The 19,449-nt window shown below is 28.8% G+C and overlaps 1 protein-coding gene and 1 long non-coding RNA gene across 3 annotated transcripts; one reads left to right on the top strand and one right to left on the bottom strand.

The window, feature by feature from the left end:
* On the top strand, positions 1 to 4,246 carry LOC131627039 (uncharacterized). 2 transcript variants are annotated; one of them, XR_009291383.1, is made up of 3 exons: positions 1 to 204; positions 3,546 to 3,647; positions 3,755 to 4,246. It is a non-coding gene; the product is annotated as an uncharacterized LOC131627039 (long non-coding RNA). The 2 variants fall into 2 exon arrangements; XR_009291382.1 differs by having other exon boundaries at positions 2,531 to 3,647.
* LOC131627038 (ABC transporter B family member 15-like) lies at positions 925 to 10,842 on the bottom strand. The gene is made up of 7 exons (XM_058897877.1): positions 10,500 to 10,842; positions 6,101 to 6,155; positions 5,830 to 6,008; positions 4,886 to 5,343; positions 4,243 to 4,783; positions 2,541 to 3,497; positions 925 to 2,452 (listed from the first exon to the last, which is right to left on the bottom strand). Exons 1-7 carry the CDS (start codon positions 10,743 to 10,745, stop codon positions 1,046 to 1,048), a joined length of 3,843 nt encoding a protein of 1,280 aa, XP_058753860.1. The 5' UTR covers positions 10,746 to 10,842; the 3' UTR covers positions 925 to 1,045.
* Positions 10,843 to 19,449: the final 8,607 nt, after the last annotated feature.

Below are 19,449 nucleotides of genomic sequence, written 5' to 3'. Positions count from 1 at the left end.
AAAAAAAAACACAAATTCCTATTTTCTAAGCTGCCTCCACTGCGATTGCTGACTATATCGCAGTCTGCGACGACTGATGTGTCACCGGTCACCGCCGCGACGGCACCTACAATTACCACTGCGACCTGCGGCGGAATCTGCGACACCACTGCAATCTGTTCCTGCTCGTGATTGACTCAAAGGCGCCAAAAAAACTGTTTGAAGGTAAATAGTGTTTGTTCTTCATTGAGTTTGTGTGAATGTTTCATTAGTAAATCCTACATTCCAATTTTGAAAAGTTTTACTCTGAATTTGTGATTTTGATATTTTGAGTTCTGAAATGTTTGATATAATTATATTGTTTTGAACATCTGCAATTATATTTTGGCTTGGATTGTTTATGCTTAGTTAATGACCTATTTCATACAACCATAGGAATCACTAATAATAATTTTGAAGCAGATTTGATATCAACATTAGAAATCATAGGAGAGTTTTTTTTTACACCAAGCTGTTAGGAAACATCCATAGGTAATTAATTCTAGATACATTTAATTTAACCAAAATTGACATTAGCCATATATCAATATAACTTCCAAACAAGATGTGTATCACCGACACCTCTGGAAAAAGGTGTGTCCGTTTTTGTGTTGGTGTCTGAAAGCGGCATCGACACTTGTGATTAGGTTTAAGTTATTCATTTTTTCAAATTATTACTGGTGTCGACGTGTCAGTGTCAGTGTCGTGTTTCCGGTGTCTGTACTTCATAGAGAGGTAGAACAAGACTTATCTTTATGCAAGTGTCATCTCCTTAGCTCACTTTATTTTCAAGGTACAACTATATTACTGTATAAGCATATAGTAACCAACATAGAAATTGGGCTTATGTTTGAAAACCCGCCAATTTTAATGATTTTATTCATAAAATTGGAAGCTAAGGGACAACAAAAATTCCCCTGAGTCTCTTCTCAATTTTCTTTTCAATTTCATCTACTACCAACAACAACTCCTTCATCAATTCTTTTTTGTACCTTCTCCCTCAAACATAGAAACTTAGTCTTGTTTTTTAGTTGATTTCATGTGAAGCATGGACAATTGTGTTGGTTGGTCTTCTTTGTAAACTCACCAAAGAGTAATAAGCTCCACTTGGTCCCTTAGCCAACAAAGATGAATGTGTTCCTTTTTCAACAACAATTCCCTTATCCAAAACAGCAATCAGATCACAGTTTTGTATAGTACTCAACCTATGAGCCACAACCACACTTGTCCTTCCAACCATAACCCTTTCTAAAGCATCTTGCACTAGTTTCTCTGATTGACTATCAAGTGCACTAGTTGCTTCATCCAAAAGTAACACCTCTGGATTCTTCAATATAGCTCTAGCTATTGCAATTCTTTGTTTTTGACCACCACTAAGTTGAACTCCTTTATCACCACACCATGTCTCATAACCATCTTTTAAGCTTGATATGAAATCATGAGCCTTTGCAGCCTTTGCAGCCTCAATGATCTCACTTTCATCAACTTTATCATCATATGCTCCATATGCTATATTGTCCCTTATGGTACCCCCAAACAATGTTGGTTCTTGATTCACAAGTGCAATGTGTTTCCTTAATGATCTTAGATTATAAGACTTTATGTCTCTACCATCTATTGTCACCATCCCTTTAAAAGGATCATAAAATCTCTCAATTAGTCCTATGATTGTTGATTTTCCAGAACCACTTTCCCCGACCAAAGCTGTTGATTTTCCGGCGTCAATTTTAATAGAGAACCCTTGAAAGATCATCAAATTAGGCCTAGCTGGATATGCAAAATGAACGTCATGAAGTTCAATTTTTCCGATTAGTTTTTCAACCTTGTAACCTTGTAAATCATCTGGCTCAATTTTTGTATACCTATCAAGGACTGCGAAAACCGATCCAACAGCACTAGAAGCTTTAGCAAAATCATTAGTCATGCTACTAGCAGCATCACCAATAACTTTTCCAGTGCTTATCCAAATCATAGTAGTCTCAAAAAATGCATTTTTTGTTATATATCCTTGCGACACAAGTTTTCCTCCATACCAAAAGTTTAAGGCTCTAGTGCAAAAGATGAGGCTTTGTGAACATGCAAGCCCAATACCTGCAAACCATGATTGTCTAATATTTTCATGACTCGGGCCTTGTTGGGATTTTTCAAGCATTTTAAGGATTCTATTTTGTGATGAAAAAGATGTGATGGTTCTTAGATTTGAAACAGCTTCAACAGCTATTTTGCTACTTTCATCTTGGGCCTTAATGGCTTTGCTTGACATGTTATTTAGAAGGACACACTTTATGTAGAAACAAATTATGCTAATTGGCTGAACTGCTATCATAACAATGGATAGTCTCCAAGTAATGATTAGGCCCATTGTGAATGTTACTGCCACTGCTGATATAGTTTGTATCGTTAGTGACAATCTATCCCCCACCAACGATCTTACCTGCATTATTAATTTGAAAAGAAATTTAAAACATTTTATGTTTGTCTTCTTAATATATAGTTTTTTCAAATAATTTAGGAGAGCATACCACATTGGCTTCTTTGGCAAGTCTGGAGCAAACAGCACCTGTAGAATTTTGATCCTCATCAAACCAACCAACTTCAAAAGTGAGTATCTTGGAAAGCATTCTTTCTCTAACCCTCTTAGTCAAGTACTCTCCCATGTAAGCAAAGCTATAGTGTTGAAGCACATTTAAAACCATTGTCGACAAAGCCAACCCTAGAAAACAAAATGCATAGATCCTAATTTGTTTCTTGATCTCATCACGGTTCTCTAGAAAATAAACTGATGCAACTGACCCTGTTGAAAATGCATACAAAGGATTAACCGCACCGAAGAAAATCGCACTCAAACAACCCAAACACACTTGCTTCCACTCTGGAAAATTCATTGCCAACAACCTTCGAAATGAAGGAACCTTTACCTTCTTCTTCTCCCTCTCCTCCTCATTATAGATATTATTATTCTTATTATTATTATTAAATACCTCAACATTATTAACGATATCTCCAACAACATTTTTACCGTTAACAATATCCCCACCACCACGTTTCATTGAGTCAAAAGAGCTAGAATGTGCTGCGTGTCTATAACTATTTGTGTTTTGCATGTGATCTATATTAATGATAGATGGAGTATCTTCGTTTTGGTCATTTTTGGTTTGCTGGATATGAACGAGGGAAGTGTAAAGCGAATTGTTATTTTGAATGAGGCTCTCGTGAGATCCCGTTTCCACGATTCTACCATTTTGAACGAATGCAATGATGTCTGCATTTTGAATGGTGGATAAGCGGTGAGCGATGATGATGGTGGTGCGTCCAACCACGACTTTGTCTAGAGCTTCTTGGACTACTCGCTCGGATTCAGAATCGAGTGCACTTGTTGCTTCGTCTAGCAATAGAATTCTTGGCATTTTTATTATGGCTCTTGCAATGGCAATCCTTTGCTTTTGTCCTCCTGACATTTGTATTCCGCTCTCCCCAACCTGTATTAGTATGCATATTAACATCTTAAGTTTAACTACTATGTTAAGGTTGAAGTTTTGGATCTAGAAACTATAAAGTGTCTGCAATGATTTTTTATGTGATTCAGCTGGGCGTTCCAATATTTGGACAGATAAAGGAAGACACAAAAAGTAAGAAGAATTTATTGAAAGAAATAGTGATTTATAAAGCAGTTTTACATTGCCTAATGTAAGTATATCTCGAGTTTAGATTCTTATGATTGGACTTTTGTGTTTAGGTAATATAGAGCCGATTCCAGCACTTCTGCAACATGTCATTGATCACTTTATTCAATGGCACTTACTTCTCTAATTTAGTGGAATTAGTTTGATTCATGTGAGTATGATTCATGCAATTTGAATGGGAAAGATAAGGTGCTTCATGTACGTGGACCACCATACTAGTGTTTTTTTTATTTTATGAAATTATTATAACAGATTTCACTTGCTGAAGAATAAGGAATATAAGCTATTGTTTAAATGATTGAAAATTGATTTTTAGTGAGAATATTCAAAAACCATTTTGGCTTATTCAGTAGTAGTATATACCATTATTGGATTAGATTAAGTTGCTTAAAGTGGATGAATATGATATGTAGCACTTCCCAAAAGTTGAACATTAATAATATTTATGTTATCTAGAGGCATAATAGTTTTGGCTTAAATGCATTTACCCCCCTATTTATATTTGGTTTATAGCAAAATGACAGAAGCAATTAGCACTAACCTGAGTATCATATCCTTGTGGCAACTTTGAAATGAAATTATGAGCATTTGAAGCTTTAGCAGCATCAACAACATCTTCATATGTAGCATCCTCTCTTCCAAAAAGTATATTCTCCTTAATACTTGTTGCAAATAAAGCAGGTTCTTGACTCACCAATCCCATTTGAGATCTAAGCCATTTGAGTTGCAACTTATGAATAGGAACTCCATCAAAAAGAATGTCTCCACCAATTGGATCATAAAACCTTTGCAAAAGCGATATTACAGTTGATTTTCCCGAACCACTTCCTCCTACTAATGCAACTGTTTTACCTGATGGAACCTTTAAGCAAAAATCATTTAAGATCACACTTTCTGGCCTTGACGGATACACAAATTCAACATGGCAGAATTCAACTTCTCCTGACACTTTCTCTAAAACTTCACCTTCCATGTTTTCTGAATCAATCTTTGGAACTCTTTTTATTACTTCCATTATTCTTTCTCCTGCAGCACTTGCATCTGCGAAGTATCTCACATTTGTTAAACTAGATCCTAAAGCCCTGTCACACAAGAAAAATAAATTAATAAACAAAAAAAAAAGCACAAAATTTTAAATAGAAAAAAATAAAATGAAAAAAGATAAAAGGTATAAGGGTAATTACGTTCCACCAACTGTAAATAATGATCCAACTGCAAATACATTACCCCCTTTAGCACCATGATACATGACCAATATGCTACCATAATATGCAATTAAAGACCATACAGCATAATTAACACCATTGATTCCAATGACTAAGCCTTTAGCTAAACCTTGTTTCAATCCCAACTTCACAGATCCTTTTAAGGCATCTGAGAAAGCAGCTATGGTTTTGGTTTCTCCTACAAAAGAATAAACAGTTCTGATAGAAGATATTGTTTGTTCTACTATTGTACCAGCTTGGTTATACTCTTGTCTGATTTTTCTAGCCAACCCCATCAAAGTCCTCTTATACATGAAACCAGGAACCACAAGTAGAACTACAAAAGGGAATCCAACAATGGCCAATCTCCATAATGATATAAATGCCACTATATAGCTCCCAATGAATCGAGACATATTCTTCAAAAAATCTGGAACCTATAGGTTTCATGATTAGAAGAAATCAACTAATTGTTAATGTCACATTTATAGAGATTTGATTATTTTTAGAAAAAAAAACATAGAACTTAAATGTGAAGTAGACCCTAAAAAAACTCTTTAAAAATATCCTATGCCAAGTGATACACTAAAGGGTGGCAATCGGACTTATTCGCTTTGCAAAAGTCTAAAAAAAATATAGGGCAGATCAAATATAGTTAAATGTGTGGACCAAAAGTCTTGATCCATCCATTAGAAAATAAAGGTTAGGTGAGACAGGGCATGCAGGTCTTGTACTCCTAAAGATTAAAAGTTACAAATTTTTTGTTAATGTCCGTGTTCACAAGTTAAAATTTTGGTCTGTAAAAAAAAAAGCGATTAAAACAGATGTGCCCGTCAGCTCAGACTTGTTTTGTCACTACTTGACTAAATACAAATCTTAAACTTATATAACTTGTCAAGACTTATTTATTTTATTTTTGATACCTTGTCACTTAGAACATCTTGAATTACTAGTGTGTCTGTAGACACGCTAGTGATGACTTCTGATGTACTTGTAACATGCAAATCGAAATATGCTACTTCTTGTCTTAAAATTGCTTTTATGTACCTAACTCTCATTCTTGCGGCTTGTCTTTCACCTGTTCTTGTCCAACAATAACCCTCTGAAAAGGGCATGATGTCAATACTAGTGTATATACTAAACAAGTTAAAAGAGAAGTTAAAACTAAAAATAGTTACAAAATTGAAAACTCACCTAAGAAGCAAGCAACAAAAGAGGCACAAGCCACATATAACACAGCAACTGCATTCTGCATCAAAAAGTTAATAAAGTCAAACCAAATAAATTATATGTGAAAGAAAAGTCTTAAAAAAACTCTTAGAGTCTGTTTGGACAAGATAATTAAATTTTTTAAAAGAATTTAAAATTTAAATGATTAAATTGAAATTCATTCATTTTTAAATTATTTTGTTTGGATGGAGTATTAAGACAATTCATTGTTAGATTTTTGGGGCATTTTTTTAAAAATTAAAATTTTTTGGACCAAATTAAAAAGTTAAAAAGTAGAGACTAATTTATAATTTTTAAAAATTTGAAGGACCAATTTGCAATTTTTAAAAAAATTTTGAGGTCAATTTTTTTATTTTTGAAAATATGAGGACCAATTTGCAAAATTTGAAGAAATAATAGTAACAAATACATTCTACAGAGAATAAGGAATTTCAAATTCTTTGATTTTTGTTGTCATTTCAAAATAATTAAATTTAACTTAGATAAAATACTCTATAAATTTTTATCATTTTAATAATTCTTCATTTTTTATCCAAACAATAAAAAATTATTTTAAATTATTTTAAAACATTAGATTATCTGATTAAAATATTTCATCCAAACACACTCTTATATATTTTTGTCATCATTGAACCAATCACGCAAATGTGTCATCTGCATTTCCTCACTTCTCTTTTACCAACAAATCAGTATCAATACTCCAATTCTATATACCGTGTCATGTAAATTGAGGACCACTAGTTATAAACATGTATTTAAATCATATTTTATATAATGAGGACTTCTCAACATACTCCTTCAAGTTTAAAATTTGAAATTTAGAGTGTAATTTGAGTACCTTGATAAAAGGTAGTCAAAAGAATATTGAGAGGAATTTAATTCAATTTTATAAAATCTATAATATCAGAAAATTAGATATTTTGAAAAATACGATTTTAACTTTTTGTTTTAGTCCGTCACCTCATTATTTTGAGAGCATTTTGAGAGCATATTGTACTTTTGATTCTAAATTGTATTTTTGCAACTAAATTGTACTTTTGGTTTTAAATTATACTTTTGCAACTAAATTGTATCATTTTGGGAGTATTTTGTATTCAAAATTTACTTTTTACATGTATAAAATAATTAAACACTTTTGGTGCATGAGTAATTTTTTTTTTAATTCACAAGTAAATTAGTTTCTAAAATATATGTTATTAGACTAATTATGTGTTAAATGTTTGTTATGGGTCAAAGTCAAATTCTATTATTAATCTAAATATTTTTATAAATGATATCTACAAAAGATAATATTTGTGTACCGAGATAAAATATATTTGATCCATGTATTTTTATAAACGGTGTTATTTTTATACACGGAAAAAAAAACTATAATTGATCTAAATATTTTTATATACGAAAATTTACTATTGATCCATATATTTTTTGTAAATGATACATAAGCAAAAATAATATTTGTATACGGGAAAAAAATCTATTATTGATCTAAATATTTTTATATACGAAAGATGGTATTTATGATCCAAATATTTATGATTAAAAAATGATATACAGGAAAAAATCTATTATTGATCTAAATATTTTTATATATGAAAATTTACTATTGATACAGTTATTTTTGTAAATAAAACCTAAGCATAAATAATATTATGTATATGGGAAAAAATTTATTATTGATCTAAATATTCTTATATATGAAAATTGGTATTTATGATTTACAAAATTTTTATTAAAAAATGGTATACGGAAAAATCTATTATTGATCTAAATATTTTTATATACGAAAATTTACTATTGATCCAAATATTTTTGCAAATGATACCTAAACATAAATACTATTTGTATACGGGAAAAAATTATTATTGATCTAAATATTTTTATATACGAAAGATCGTATTTATGATTCAAAAATGATATACAGGAAAAAAATTAATATTGATTTAAATATTTTTATATATGAAAAAAACTATTATTAATTTAATTTTTTTTTTGTTTTTTAACCTTTTATTTAAAATAAATATACTATATAAGCAAATGTGTCTATCAGACTAAAACTTGTGCGTATCCACGAGTTGTTACTAGTTGGTTTGTAAGGTGAGAACCATGCACACTTGTAACACATCTTGCAACATGCAAACACATCTTACATAAACACTAATACTATTTTAAAATTTGAATTTGGGTTAGCTAAACTCTACAAAATTAGTTTGCTAGTTAAGAACTACCAACCACTTATAAAGATATATTTAAGACATATTTCATCTAATACAAAAATTCTCAATAATTTCAATAGAATATCTTTAGATTTTTCTAACTCTAAATTAAATAACAGATGGTTAATAGCGGTTTACTGATAAGTTAGTTGATAGTTTATAACTGATAGCTAATGATTGATAGTTTATAACTGATAAGCTAATTAAAGTGTTTGATAAAATTAGTGGTTCAACTAGCTGATTAATTAAAATGACATAAAAGATATTTAATACATAATTATTTTATTTTAAAATAAATTATAGAGAGTAAAAGTGGATTTTAGTTAAAATAATAAAGGTAAAAATAGAAGAAAAAATGATAAGCTATAAGCTAAAACTCTATTTAAAATAGCGTTTGGACAATAAACTATATGCTAGTAAAATAAGTTATAAGCTCGTGATGAAAAGACCGTTATCAAATAAGTCTTTTATTGTTATATGAGCTTATAAACTATAAACTATAAGTTTAGAAAATGAAAATGACATGCCAAACAAAACCCTAATGTCTTAAGATTTTGATTTAAAAATTGGGTAAACTCAAATATAATATTTAATCCAAACTAAATAAATTATTTGTATATATTGTCCCGCGAACAAAAGCTTTTGGCTTCATCCTTAAATAAAAAAATAGTCAATATAAATTCATATTCCTAATGTCTTAAAATTTTGAGTTGAGATGTAATTTTAAGTTCTTTCATGAATCTTGAAAGTTTAATTCATTGTATTTTCAGCGTTCTCAATAACTCTTTAATAGATAGTATCAGAGTCATAATTCAATTTGACGGGGAATAGATGTGAAATCCTAGCGTAAAACAAGTCTAGTGATATGAGTGATTAATACTTGAAGGTGAGATTATTAGTGTTTAATATAAGCGGTTAGTCTCACATAGATTAAAAATGAAGAAAATGTTACATATGTAATAATACACTTAAGTTTTGTGTTAAGATGTGATGTCAAATTCTTTTATTAGTCATGGATATTTAATCTATCGAAACTCTCGATGCTCTCCAGACTCTTTAACAAGTGGTGTCACATACATAATTCGACTCAATTAAAAACTTGGAGTAGAACTCTAGTATGGATCAATTTTAGAAATTCGAGTAACCAATACTTGATGAAATTTTTTTTTAAGGTTAAATATGAGTAGTTAATCTCATGTCAACTACAAATTTAAAAATGTTGAATATAAAAAATAAATAAATGATAAACATCATAGTATGATATGTGAATATGATGTTATGTTTGTAGATATTCCATAACTTTGATGTTTTGGGTCACTGGGAGTTTTGTCATGAGATATGCATAAGATGACATCACTATCACGTTGATGCATCATATCTCTTTAATATTTTAAAATTTAATAAATTAAAAACCATAATAATAGATATTTTCTTAAATAAATATTTTTTGTATAATTAAATAAATGTGTTGACACTACAAAATAATTAATTTTATTATTTTCTTAAAAACCATGAATAAATAAATAATTTAATTATATATTATGTAAATGACAAAATTAGTATAAGAAAAAAATATATTTAATTTTCAAAATTTTAAACTTTTCTTTATATTTTTATTATTTTAAGAATTTTAATTTTAATATTTTAAACTATTTTCTATATTTTAAAATTTTAATTTTAATAAATGAGCTATTAATTTTTTAATTTAATATCAAATTCCTTTTTTAATTTATTTTTAAATGATATTACATTATATTAAATTTTAGTTTCAGATTTTATATTTTAAATTATATTTTATAGAGGTAAATTAATAATTTATTTTCTCATCTCATATTGAAAGATTTGTATATGTTTGTTAAGCAAAATATTTCTTCACTTTTCTTCAATAAAATCTCCAAAATTGAATTAAACTAATCCACCGACTAAGAAATACTCTCAATCATCAATTGAATATTTAAAAGCTGATATTTGAGTAGAGAAAGTAGAGGAAGAGTTTGTTTCCTCTTTTATTTTTATTTTATTTTTAAACAAAACTTCTATTTTTGGCTTTATTATAACAAAATGTATAAAAACTTCATATATGCTACTAGTTTTAAATATGATTTCATACACTTAAATTATGTTAAGCTAGAGAGAGAAAGAGTGATAACCTCATTGATGCTATGAACAAAGTTGTTGCTTGCTGAGGCAGAAAAACCACCCATAGAGTTCATGATTTTGCTTGTGATAAACACCACCAAAGGTACCATTATGCCGTCACTGATTGCCCCCAAAGAACCAAATACCATGAAGAACCAATCTAGAATATCAGCGTGCATGAAAATTGACCTAAAAGAAACATTCTTGGTTTTCTTCTTTTTAACAATGGAGACATTTTTAAGATCGTCACCTCCCATTTCAGGTACTTTTTCCTTTGTGATGATAAAAATTAATATAGAATAAGGTTTTTTTTTGGTGTGACAACTATGTATATATTTGTGGTGGGTTACAAGATCATGCTTTCGATGGTTTTGTTTGTTATTGAATTATATAAGGTTTTTGTGATTTTATAGGAAAAGATATAATGAGAGAGTGTTTGACTGTAGAGCTGTTAAAATGGGTTATGCGGTTTTAAACAGGCCAATTTTGACGGGTTTTGAGCTTTTTTTAGTGTTAGGTTAAAAGGACTCTGTGTACTATGGACTTGATAATCATTACCCGAGCTTGACCCTAGATAGATTTCAGACTATCCAACCTTAAATATATATTTTTTATTTAAAAAATTAAAATAAAAACTTCATAATATTTATTATAAATAAAATTAAAAAATTATATTATTTTAAGAGAAAAGGGGATATGCACTGACAGTGTAAAATATTTTTACACTGTCAACCAATCACAACCATGTATCCAATTAAAGCATAATTTTAATTAAAAAAAATTAATATGACATGGCAAGTGTAAGGATTTTGATTGGATGTATGTGTAAAGTTTATTTACACCGTCAGTGCACTACCTTTAAACTCTTATTTTAAACATAATATATTTTTAAAATTTTAAAGTATTATACTATCTCTTATAAATACTATAATGTATTTTTAATTAAATATAACATATATCTAAATTGTAAAAAATAATACTTGAATATTTAGTATAAGAGAAAAACTAATATAATACGATGAAACTCTTTGCATATGAATATATTTTTCTTTTCTTTTTTATATCTAATTATTTGATTTACGTTTTTTCTTTACCTAAAATAAAAAAATTGGCAATGAAAGGAAGAATAGAGAAGGAAGAAATACACATGTTTATTAAATAATTTTTCAATTGCACACTCCATATCAAATTTATTTTGGACATTTTACATAATAAAAAATAGTTAATTTTACATGAGAAAGAAAAATGATGAAATCATCCATCCCATTTTAAATATAAGTGGCTCTGTCACTTTTACACATATTAATAAATATAATTAATTTTATATGAAAATATACAACCTTAAAGTAAGTTTTAGAGTGAAGAACTATTTTATTCCGTCACAAAAGTTATACAATTTAAATTAGTCCCTTACAAAAAAACTTAATTTAATTCTTTACAAAATTTAACCGAATCATATTAGTTCTTATGTTAATATTTTTTTCAAATTTTCATACTTTTAAACTGTGACTGAACTGCCACGTTAGCTTTTATATTTTATTTTTCATTTTTAAATATTAAATTTATCTTTAATTATAGTTTTATTTCTAAACAATTGTGAATTAATAAAATCAAAAAAGCCAAAATTGTTTTTTATATGGAATTGCACATAACACCTTTAACCAATATTTAAGTCTTTACCACTACTCCAATGTACATTCATAACAAATAATTCCTATGATTTTTAGTAATATTAAATAATTCTGAATTTAAAACAAAATAATTCTAAATATAATTAATCAAATAAAATAAAATAAAATATTTAATTGAATTTTTATTAAAGTAATTGATCACTATTTAGTTTGAATTAACTAAATAGTTTTAAAATTTAATTGATTATTTAATTTAAATTGATTAAATATTTTAACAATTAATTGAATGACAATTAAATTAATTAATCGTCATTTAATTTGAATTAGTTTAAAATAAGTAATATTTATTTGTGTGTTATTTAATTTCAATTACATATAATTTAATTTATTTTTAATTGATTAAATATATTGAGGATTTACATTTTATAAATTTTATTTTTTAATTAGTATAATATTTGAAATTAGTAAATATTTATTTGTGTGTTATTTGAAATAAATAAATGTTTGTTCTAAATTATTAAGTAAAATATTTATCATTAAGAATATTAACAATATAAATTGATTTGTCTTGATTTGTCTAGTTTTAAAGTGATTATCCTCTATAAGACTTAGGATCGAGACCCCATTGGTATAACTTTTGTAAATTTTATTTTAAATTCAAAATTATTTAATATTATTAAAAATCTTGGAAATTATTTGTCATGAATGCATATTAGTTTAGTGGTAAAGACTTAAGATATTGTTTAAAAGTTTTGGGTTTGATTCCTTATAAAAACAATTTTGGCTTTTTAGATATTATTAAATAAGAATTGTTTAAAAATGAAATTAAAATTAAAAATTAATTTAGTATTTAAAAAATGAAAAATTAAAATGAGAATTAAAAATTAATTTAGTATTTATCAAATGAAAAATAAAATACAACGTGGCAGTCCAGTCACAATTTAAAAGTAGGAAAAAATCGGTTTGAGAAAATATTAATAGAAGGATTAATATAGTTGGGTTAAATTTTGTAAGGAATTAAATTAGTTTTTTTGTGAGGGATTAATTTAAATTGTGTAATTTCTATGAAAGACCAAAATGATTATTCACTCTAAATTTTATTTATTAATGTGCCTAAAAATGGGTTAGAGGAGTTTCTCCATAAGTTTTATTTATTAGTGTGCCTAAAAATGTGTTAGAGGAGTTTCTCCATAAATGTTTCTATAAATGCTCATAAATATTTCACATGCCTTATATGGTAAGTTCAACAAAAATAGTGTGGTAACCCAAGCACCAAACTATGCCTATATACAATTTCATGGTCCACATTAGAAGGAGCTTCCGTTTCTTAATTTTTTTTTTTTGGCTTTATACCACCGGTTTAGTCCGATTCGGGGGCGAGTTTTGACATCAAGTGGACCAACTAACGATTGGTTCGTTTCTTAATTTTTAATAACAAAGAAAGAGGATATCTTAATCCACCCTATAATAATCTTAGATATTTGGTAAAATTTCATTTTTGTCTTCCGTTTTCAGAAATATCATTTTTATTTTATATTAAATTATTCTATAAATACATTTATGAAATTATTTCCGGAGATACACCTCGAAAACTAGGGGTGGCAAACTGGCATGCCCGCCCCGTTTAGGCCCGCCCCGCAAAAGCCCGCGAAAAAACAGGGCGGGGCGGACATATTAGAGAGTGCGGGTCTAAAACCTTGCCCCGCCCCGCAAAAAAGTGAGGGCGGGGCGGGGAAAGCCCGCGGACATTGAACATTTTAGGCCTAAAAATAGTAAAATTGAATGAAAAAGCTCATGCCCGCAAAAGCCCGCAAAAAAAACGGGGCGGGGCGGGGCGGGCATACTAAAGGGAGCGGGCCTAAAACCTCCCCCCGTCCCGCAAAAAAGTGCGGGTAAAACGGGCTTTCCCCGCGGGCCGGGTCCGTTTTGCCACCCCTATCGAAAACATGAGACATTTTTAGAAACGTACATGGTAGGTGAGAAATCCATGAAATATTCTAAAAAAAATATACATTTTTTTTTTAAAGCCGCCATTATTAAAAAATAAAAAAGTGAACATTTATTTAAAAAAAAAATTTAATATTAGAAATTTGGATATACTATTTTAAGAAGATTATTTTTACATTGAGCTACTTATCATATGTTTTGATGACACATAATTATATATATATATATATATATATATATATATATATATATATATATATATATATATATATATATATATATATATATATATATATATATTTTCTTTCTTTTATAATGGATGATCTATTTATAAAAATATTTTAAATTGTGATGATTTTAATTTTGAATATAATATTAAGGCTTAAATACACTTTTCATCCATGTAAGTTAGCGTGTTTTTTATTTCCGTCCCTGTAAGTTATTTTTTTGGGTTTTAGTCCTTATATTTCAATTTCGTGTTCGTTTTAGTCCCTAAAATCAAAATCCGTAGGAAATTTCACAAGAAAATCCGCAGGTAACCTGCAGATTTTCCTGCGGATTTTGACTTTAGGGACTAAACCTCAAGCAAAAAGTAAGATATAGGGACTAAAACTCAAAAAAATAACTTACAGAGACGAAAATCAAAAACACGCTAACTTACAGGGACGAAAAGTGTATTTAAGCCTAATATTAATTAGTTTATTTTATAGTAATTTCTAATTAATATTACATGTATTAATTCATCATAACTAAAAAAATTAGAGACAAATTCAATAATATTGAAAAACAAATTCAATAATATTGAAAAGAACGAGCAACATCATATTCTATAAATATATTTGTATAAAGAATACAAAATTTCAGAAATATACATCGTATTTACTAGCACTATTACGTAAAAGTCATTTTACTACAGTTGGAAAAAGAATACCACCACGTCTGATCAACCGTTGTGAGATAGAGGATAGTTGTATGTATGATGTTTTCCTTCACGGTCGTGCGGCCGTTTATATAAATTAGATAGCACGGTACCTATCACAACAGTCGCTTCAAACAACCATTGTGATATTCTTTAACACATAACATTTAACAACGTTTGTTCTAAACAATTATTGTGATATATACACTCAGTTTATTATAAATTATATGGAAAGCTAATTTCGTCAATACTCAACATGTAACCTTTCAATCTGATTTAGAACAGGGCCGGCCCTGTGGGTGTGCGACAAGTGGCACCGCACAGGGCCTCAAATATTTAGGGGCCTCATAATTAGAAATATAATACTGTATATATTAAATAAATGGTATTTTACAGTATTATCATAGATGTCCGAGTGGTCAAGCGGTGGTTGTTTAGTCTGACATGCATACCTAGAGAAATGTCCTTGCTTCTATTCCCTACTTATCGTGTTTTTAGCAATTAATTCTTTTACTTCTGTAACAAAGAAATGGCACACTTCAACATTGATCCTATAATAATTAGTGTAGCTTATTTTAATTCTTCAATTATTTTATTATCACGTTATAATTTTTTAGAATTTAAAGTATTACTTAAATTAAATTTTATAAGAAAGATAATTACTTTTTGAAAGATAATTACTTTTTTAGATACAGTTTTATAAGAAAGATTACTTTTTAAGGTATATCTAAAATATTTAATGATAGAAATTTGGATAATTAGATGTCAAAAATATTTTTTAATTATAAAAAGTAATTGAAAATAACTTCTAGTATTTTAAAAAATTCTAATAAAATCATTTTTAAATCTATAACAAACAAAGTCTTAGTTAAACTTCACATATGATTTTTCTATTTTTAATAGAGGTTATGACAACAAATATTTGTTATTTTTCGTCCATACATTTTTAATTTTAGTCTATTTTTTAAAATTAATTTATTGAAAAATGACTTTTTAACAAATGATATTATTAAATATTTTAAGATATTTCATACAATCAACTCAATTGTTACGATATTTTTATGATAAAATATAATGTAGTGTTGGATATGGCTTAACCTATTATTTTTAATAGAAGAATATATTATTTTTTAAAATATATATTATTCATTTTTTTAATATATTATAAATTAAAATTATATATTATTATTTATATAAAAAACATATTTTTAAAATTCGAACAGGGCCTCTAAAATGTTCGGGCCAGACCTGATTTAGAATATTATAATATGACAAATTAAGTTATATTAGAAGAACAAGTACTTGTATTATACTATGCTAAAACAGGTATTGAAATTGACAAGTTGAGCATATTTCTTTTGTAAAGTTGAGGCATAAAACAGAATGGTGATTTGAGGAGGTGAGGGCACGGATGTAGGGCTAGATTGTGCGCACTATATGTGAAGGCGGCAATTTTGAAAGCATGCATCCACTCATCCATCTAATCTGTTTAACAAGTTGGTGAGGGGAATAACAACTTTCAATATTACTGTTAAATTAACTAACAGATCCAAAAATGCTAAACTGGAATTGAGTGATGAAAGATAAATGAAAGCAACTTGCTTGTATATTTTAGAAGATGTTTGGATTGATAGAAATATCATGGAATAAAGTGATTAGAATAGAATAATGTAGTGTTCTAAGGCTTCTATTCTTTATGTTCGGTTAGGAATTAGGCGAGTTAGTGGAATTATGTCTTATTGCGGTTGAGGGATACTTCTGATGCAACGGAGCAGAGTGAATATTGTTGTTGAGATTTGCTTATTACCAACAGTACTAACAGATCAAAATTAACTTAGTCAATTTTCATCGAAAATCAAAATTACCTGTGATCTTCTAATGTTTGGTCTTGGATGAAGATTCAAAATCCAGATCAAATTAATCACCAGTGAAGCAAAGCCCAATTGAAATGCTGTAACTGTTGCTGGAAATGGATAGACTTTTAGAACCTAATAATACACCACCAATGCATAGATGAACAAAACATAGTTATCAAACCAAAGATTCAAATCATGAATCAAAAGACCTATTTCAAAAGATACATTAACAATAAAATCACAATTTTAAGCAAAGATAAATCACATGCAAACCTCAAAATAGTTCACAATCCATACCATGAACCAAAATATAGTGTATCATAACTCAATTTGAGATTCATGTCCAAAATACATACACATTATGAATTCATATCGACCGAGTTCAGTTTAGTATCGAATCGAACACTAAGCAACTAGTAAACCCAAATAAGAAAAGCAAACAAATATAAAAGTAGATCGGTAGTGTTACTTCATTTTGGTAGATGGAATAGCTCTTCGAACACCAAATGTATGTAAGGCTTGCCTCAAGGCACGTCGTCAACTGGGAAAATCAGAAAAGTTAAGATTGTAAGTCCCTAGAGCTTCATAGACACAAGTTATGAAAAGAAATAAAAACAAGAAAGAAACAAAGAAAAGGCCCAGCAAAATCTATGCAGAAATAAACTTAAAGAATGCCAAAGCAATTACATATATAAACGAGAACAAAGAATTCAAGCAGGAAAGGGAATTTCATCAGAAAGCTAATCATTCCAAAAGAAAAGGCCAGCACTATCAACTAGTAACATTGATAGAATTGTCTTTTGGTACATAATATACTAACACTGATTAGCACTGAAATAGAAGGCCACAAACACATATCCAATCAAACAATACAAAGTTACAAATACAAGGAAACTATAGTATGGAATGATAAAGTGATTTGAGGAGAAAGAACATAAGGAAAAAAAAACTCGTCGTTTAAAGAACACTTCATACTCCATTTTCTCAACTAATACATGCTTATAAATAAAAATAAACAAACATTTAGGAAACAAGCAACTGAGCTATCAAAGACTGAGATTTCAATCTACTTTTTTTCCATTCATGGACATAGAGAGGTACAGTTTTGATAGTGATGGGTTTAATACTTAAGAAACAGATGACCTGAATATCATTCTATCAATGAACTTACAAATGGAAAAAATTCAAAAGGGAAATCTGATTATATAGTTTCTGTCATGGCAAGGTTTAAAGAAGAGTCAAATTTCCCCTTCAATGGTTTAGCAAAATCACCCACATCACTAAGAATCAAAAACAGAAAATGTGTAACAAAACAGGTCACATCTAAATATTTCAAGCACCAATGAGCTATTAAGTGAAAACAAAATCAACAACAACAAAGATATAGGATTGAAACAAACTCTCAAACTCATATGATGCTTCAAATGATATATAATAAATTAAGTCACAGATTCAGACCTACCTTTCAAAACTAATCGAACGATGCTTGAGTAAACCCCTTATGAGTCTACACTTTCTCTGCAGGTTCTTCTCTATCTCGCACCTTCTCCCTTCCAGCCTTCATATAAAATTTATTTCACAGAAAACAAAGCAATGTCAAAACAATATAGTTTTCCTAGTCATAAAAGCCAATAGAACCTGTTTGACATGCTCAATATTGAATGAACAAAGAAATGTCACAGAAAAACTATCTAAAGTCTGAAGAACTATCTAATCAAGCAATGTCACAGAAAAAGAAAAACAAGTTCACACAAACAAAATTCATTTCAAACAAAATCAAGCAATAGGAACTAATTTGCGAGTATAAACCCTAATTCTTCAGCTACCAATGTCACTCAAAGTATAAAACCCCTAATTCTTCCTTACCAATGTCGTCACTGTGAAATGGTTTCCTCTCAGTTTCAGTGAGCAGATGAGCGGTGCGGTGTTGGAGAAGAAGAGAGCGAATGAGCGAATGAGCGAAGCCCTTTTCAGTCGTCACAGAAGCGAAGCGAAGTTGAGCGAATGAGAAAGGATTCACATAAGCAACGCGATACACTTCCTAAAATCAAACTTCGCTGAAACCCGAAATCACAGAAGCAACGCGATGCGATGAAAGCGATGAAGTTCAGAATTGATTGAAAAATGGGTTCGGCATGCACGATGAAGTTCATAATTGATTGAAAATGGGTTCGGTATGCATGCGATGAAAAACTATTTTGGTTTTGTATATTTTAATAAATTATGTTATTAAAGAGTTTTAGTATTGCCACATAGATTATATTTAGACCCATTAATATTGCCACATAGATTATATTTAGACCCATTAATATTGCCACATAGATTATATATTTTAAGTTATAAAATTAAACAATTTTTTTGTTTATATACAATTACACCCGTTTTTTAATTTAAAAGGAGTAATTGAAATTTTATAATAATAAATTTTTTAATTTAAACCCGTTTTTAGGAAAAAGGGTGTATATTATAACCAGATAATACAAAAGTGACATTCTATTTACAAAATTGCCACCAAAAATTCTCAATTACACCCGTTTTTAGTAAATCGGGTGTAAATTTTAAAATTATATTGTATTATTTATACTAGTGAGTTAAACCGTTCAATGTT

Source organism: Vicia villosa, unplaced genomic scaffold (assembly GCF_029867415.1).
Source record: "Vicia villosa cultivar HV-30 ecotype Madison, WI unplaced genomic scaffold, Vvil1.0 ctg.000345F_1_1, whole genome shotgun sequence".
NCBI lineage: Eukaryota > Viridiplantae > Streptophyta > Magnoliopsida > Fabales > Fabaceae > Vicia > Vicia villosa.
This window is presented reverse-complemented; position numbering and strand designations above follow the sequence as displayed.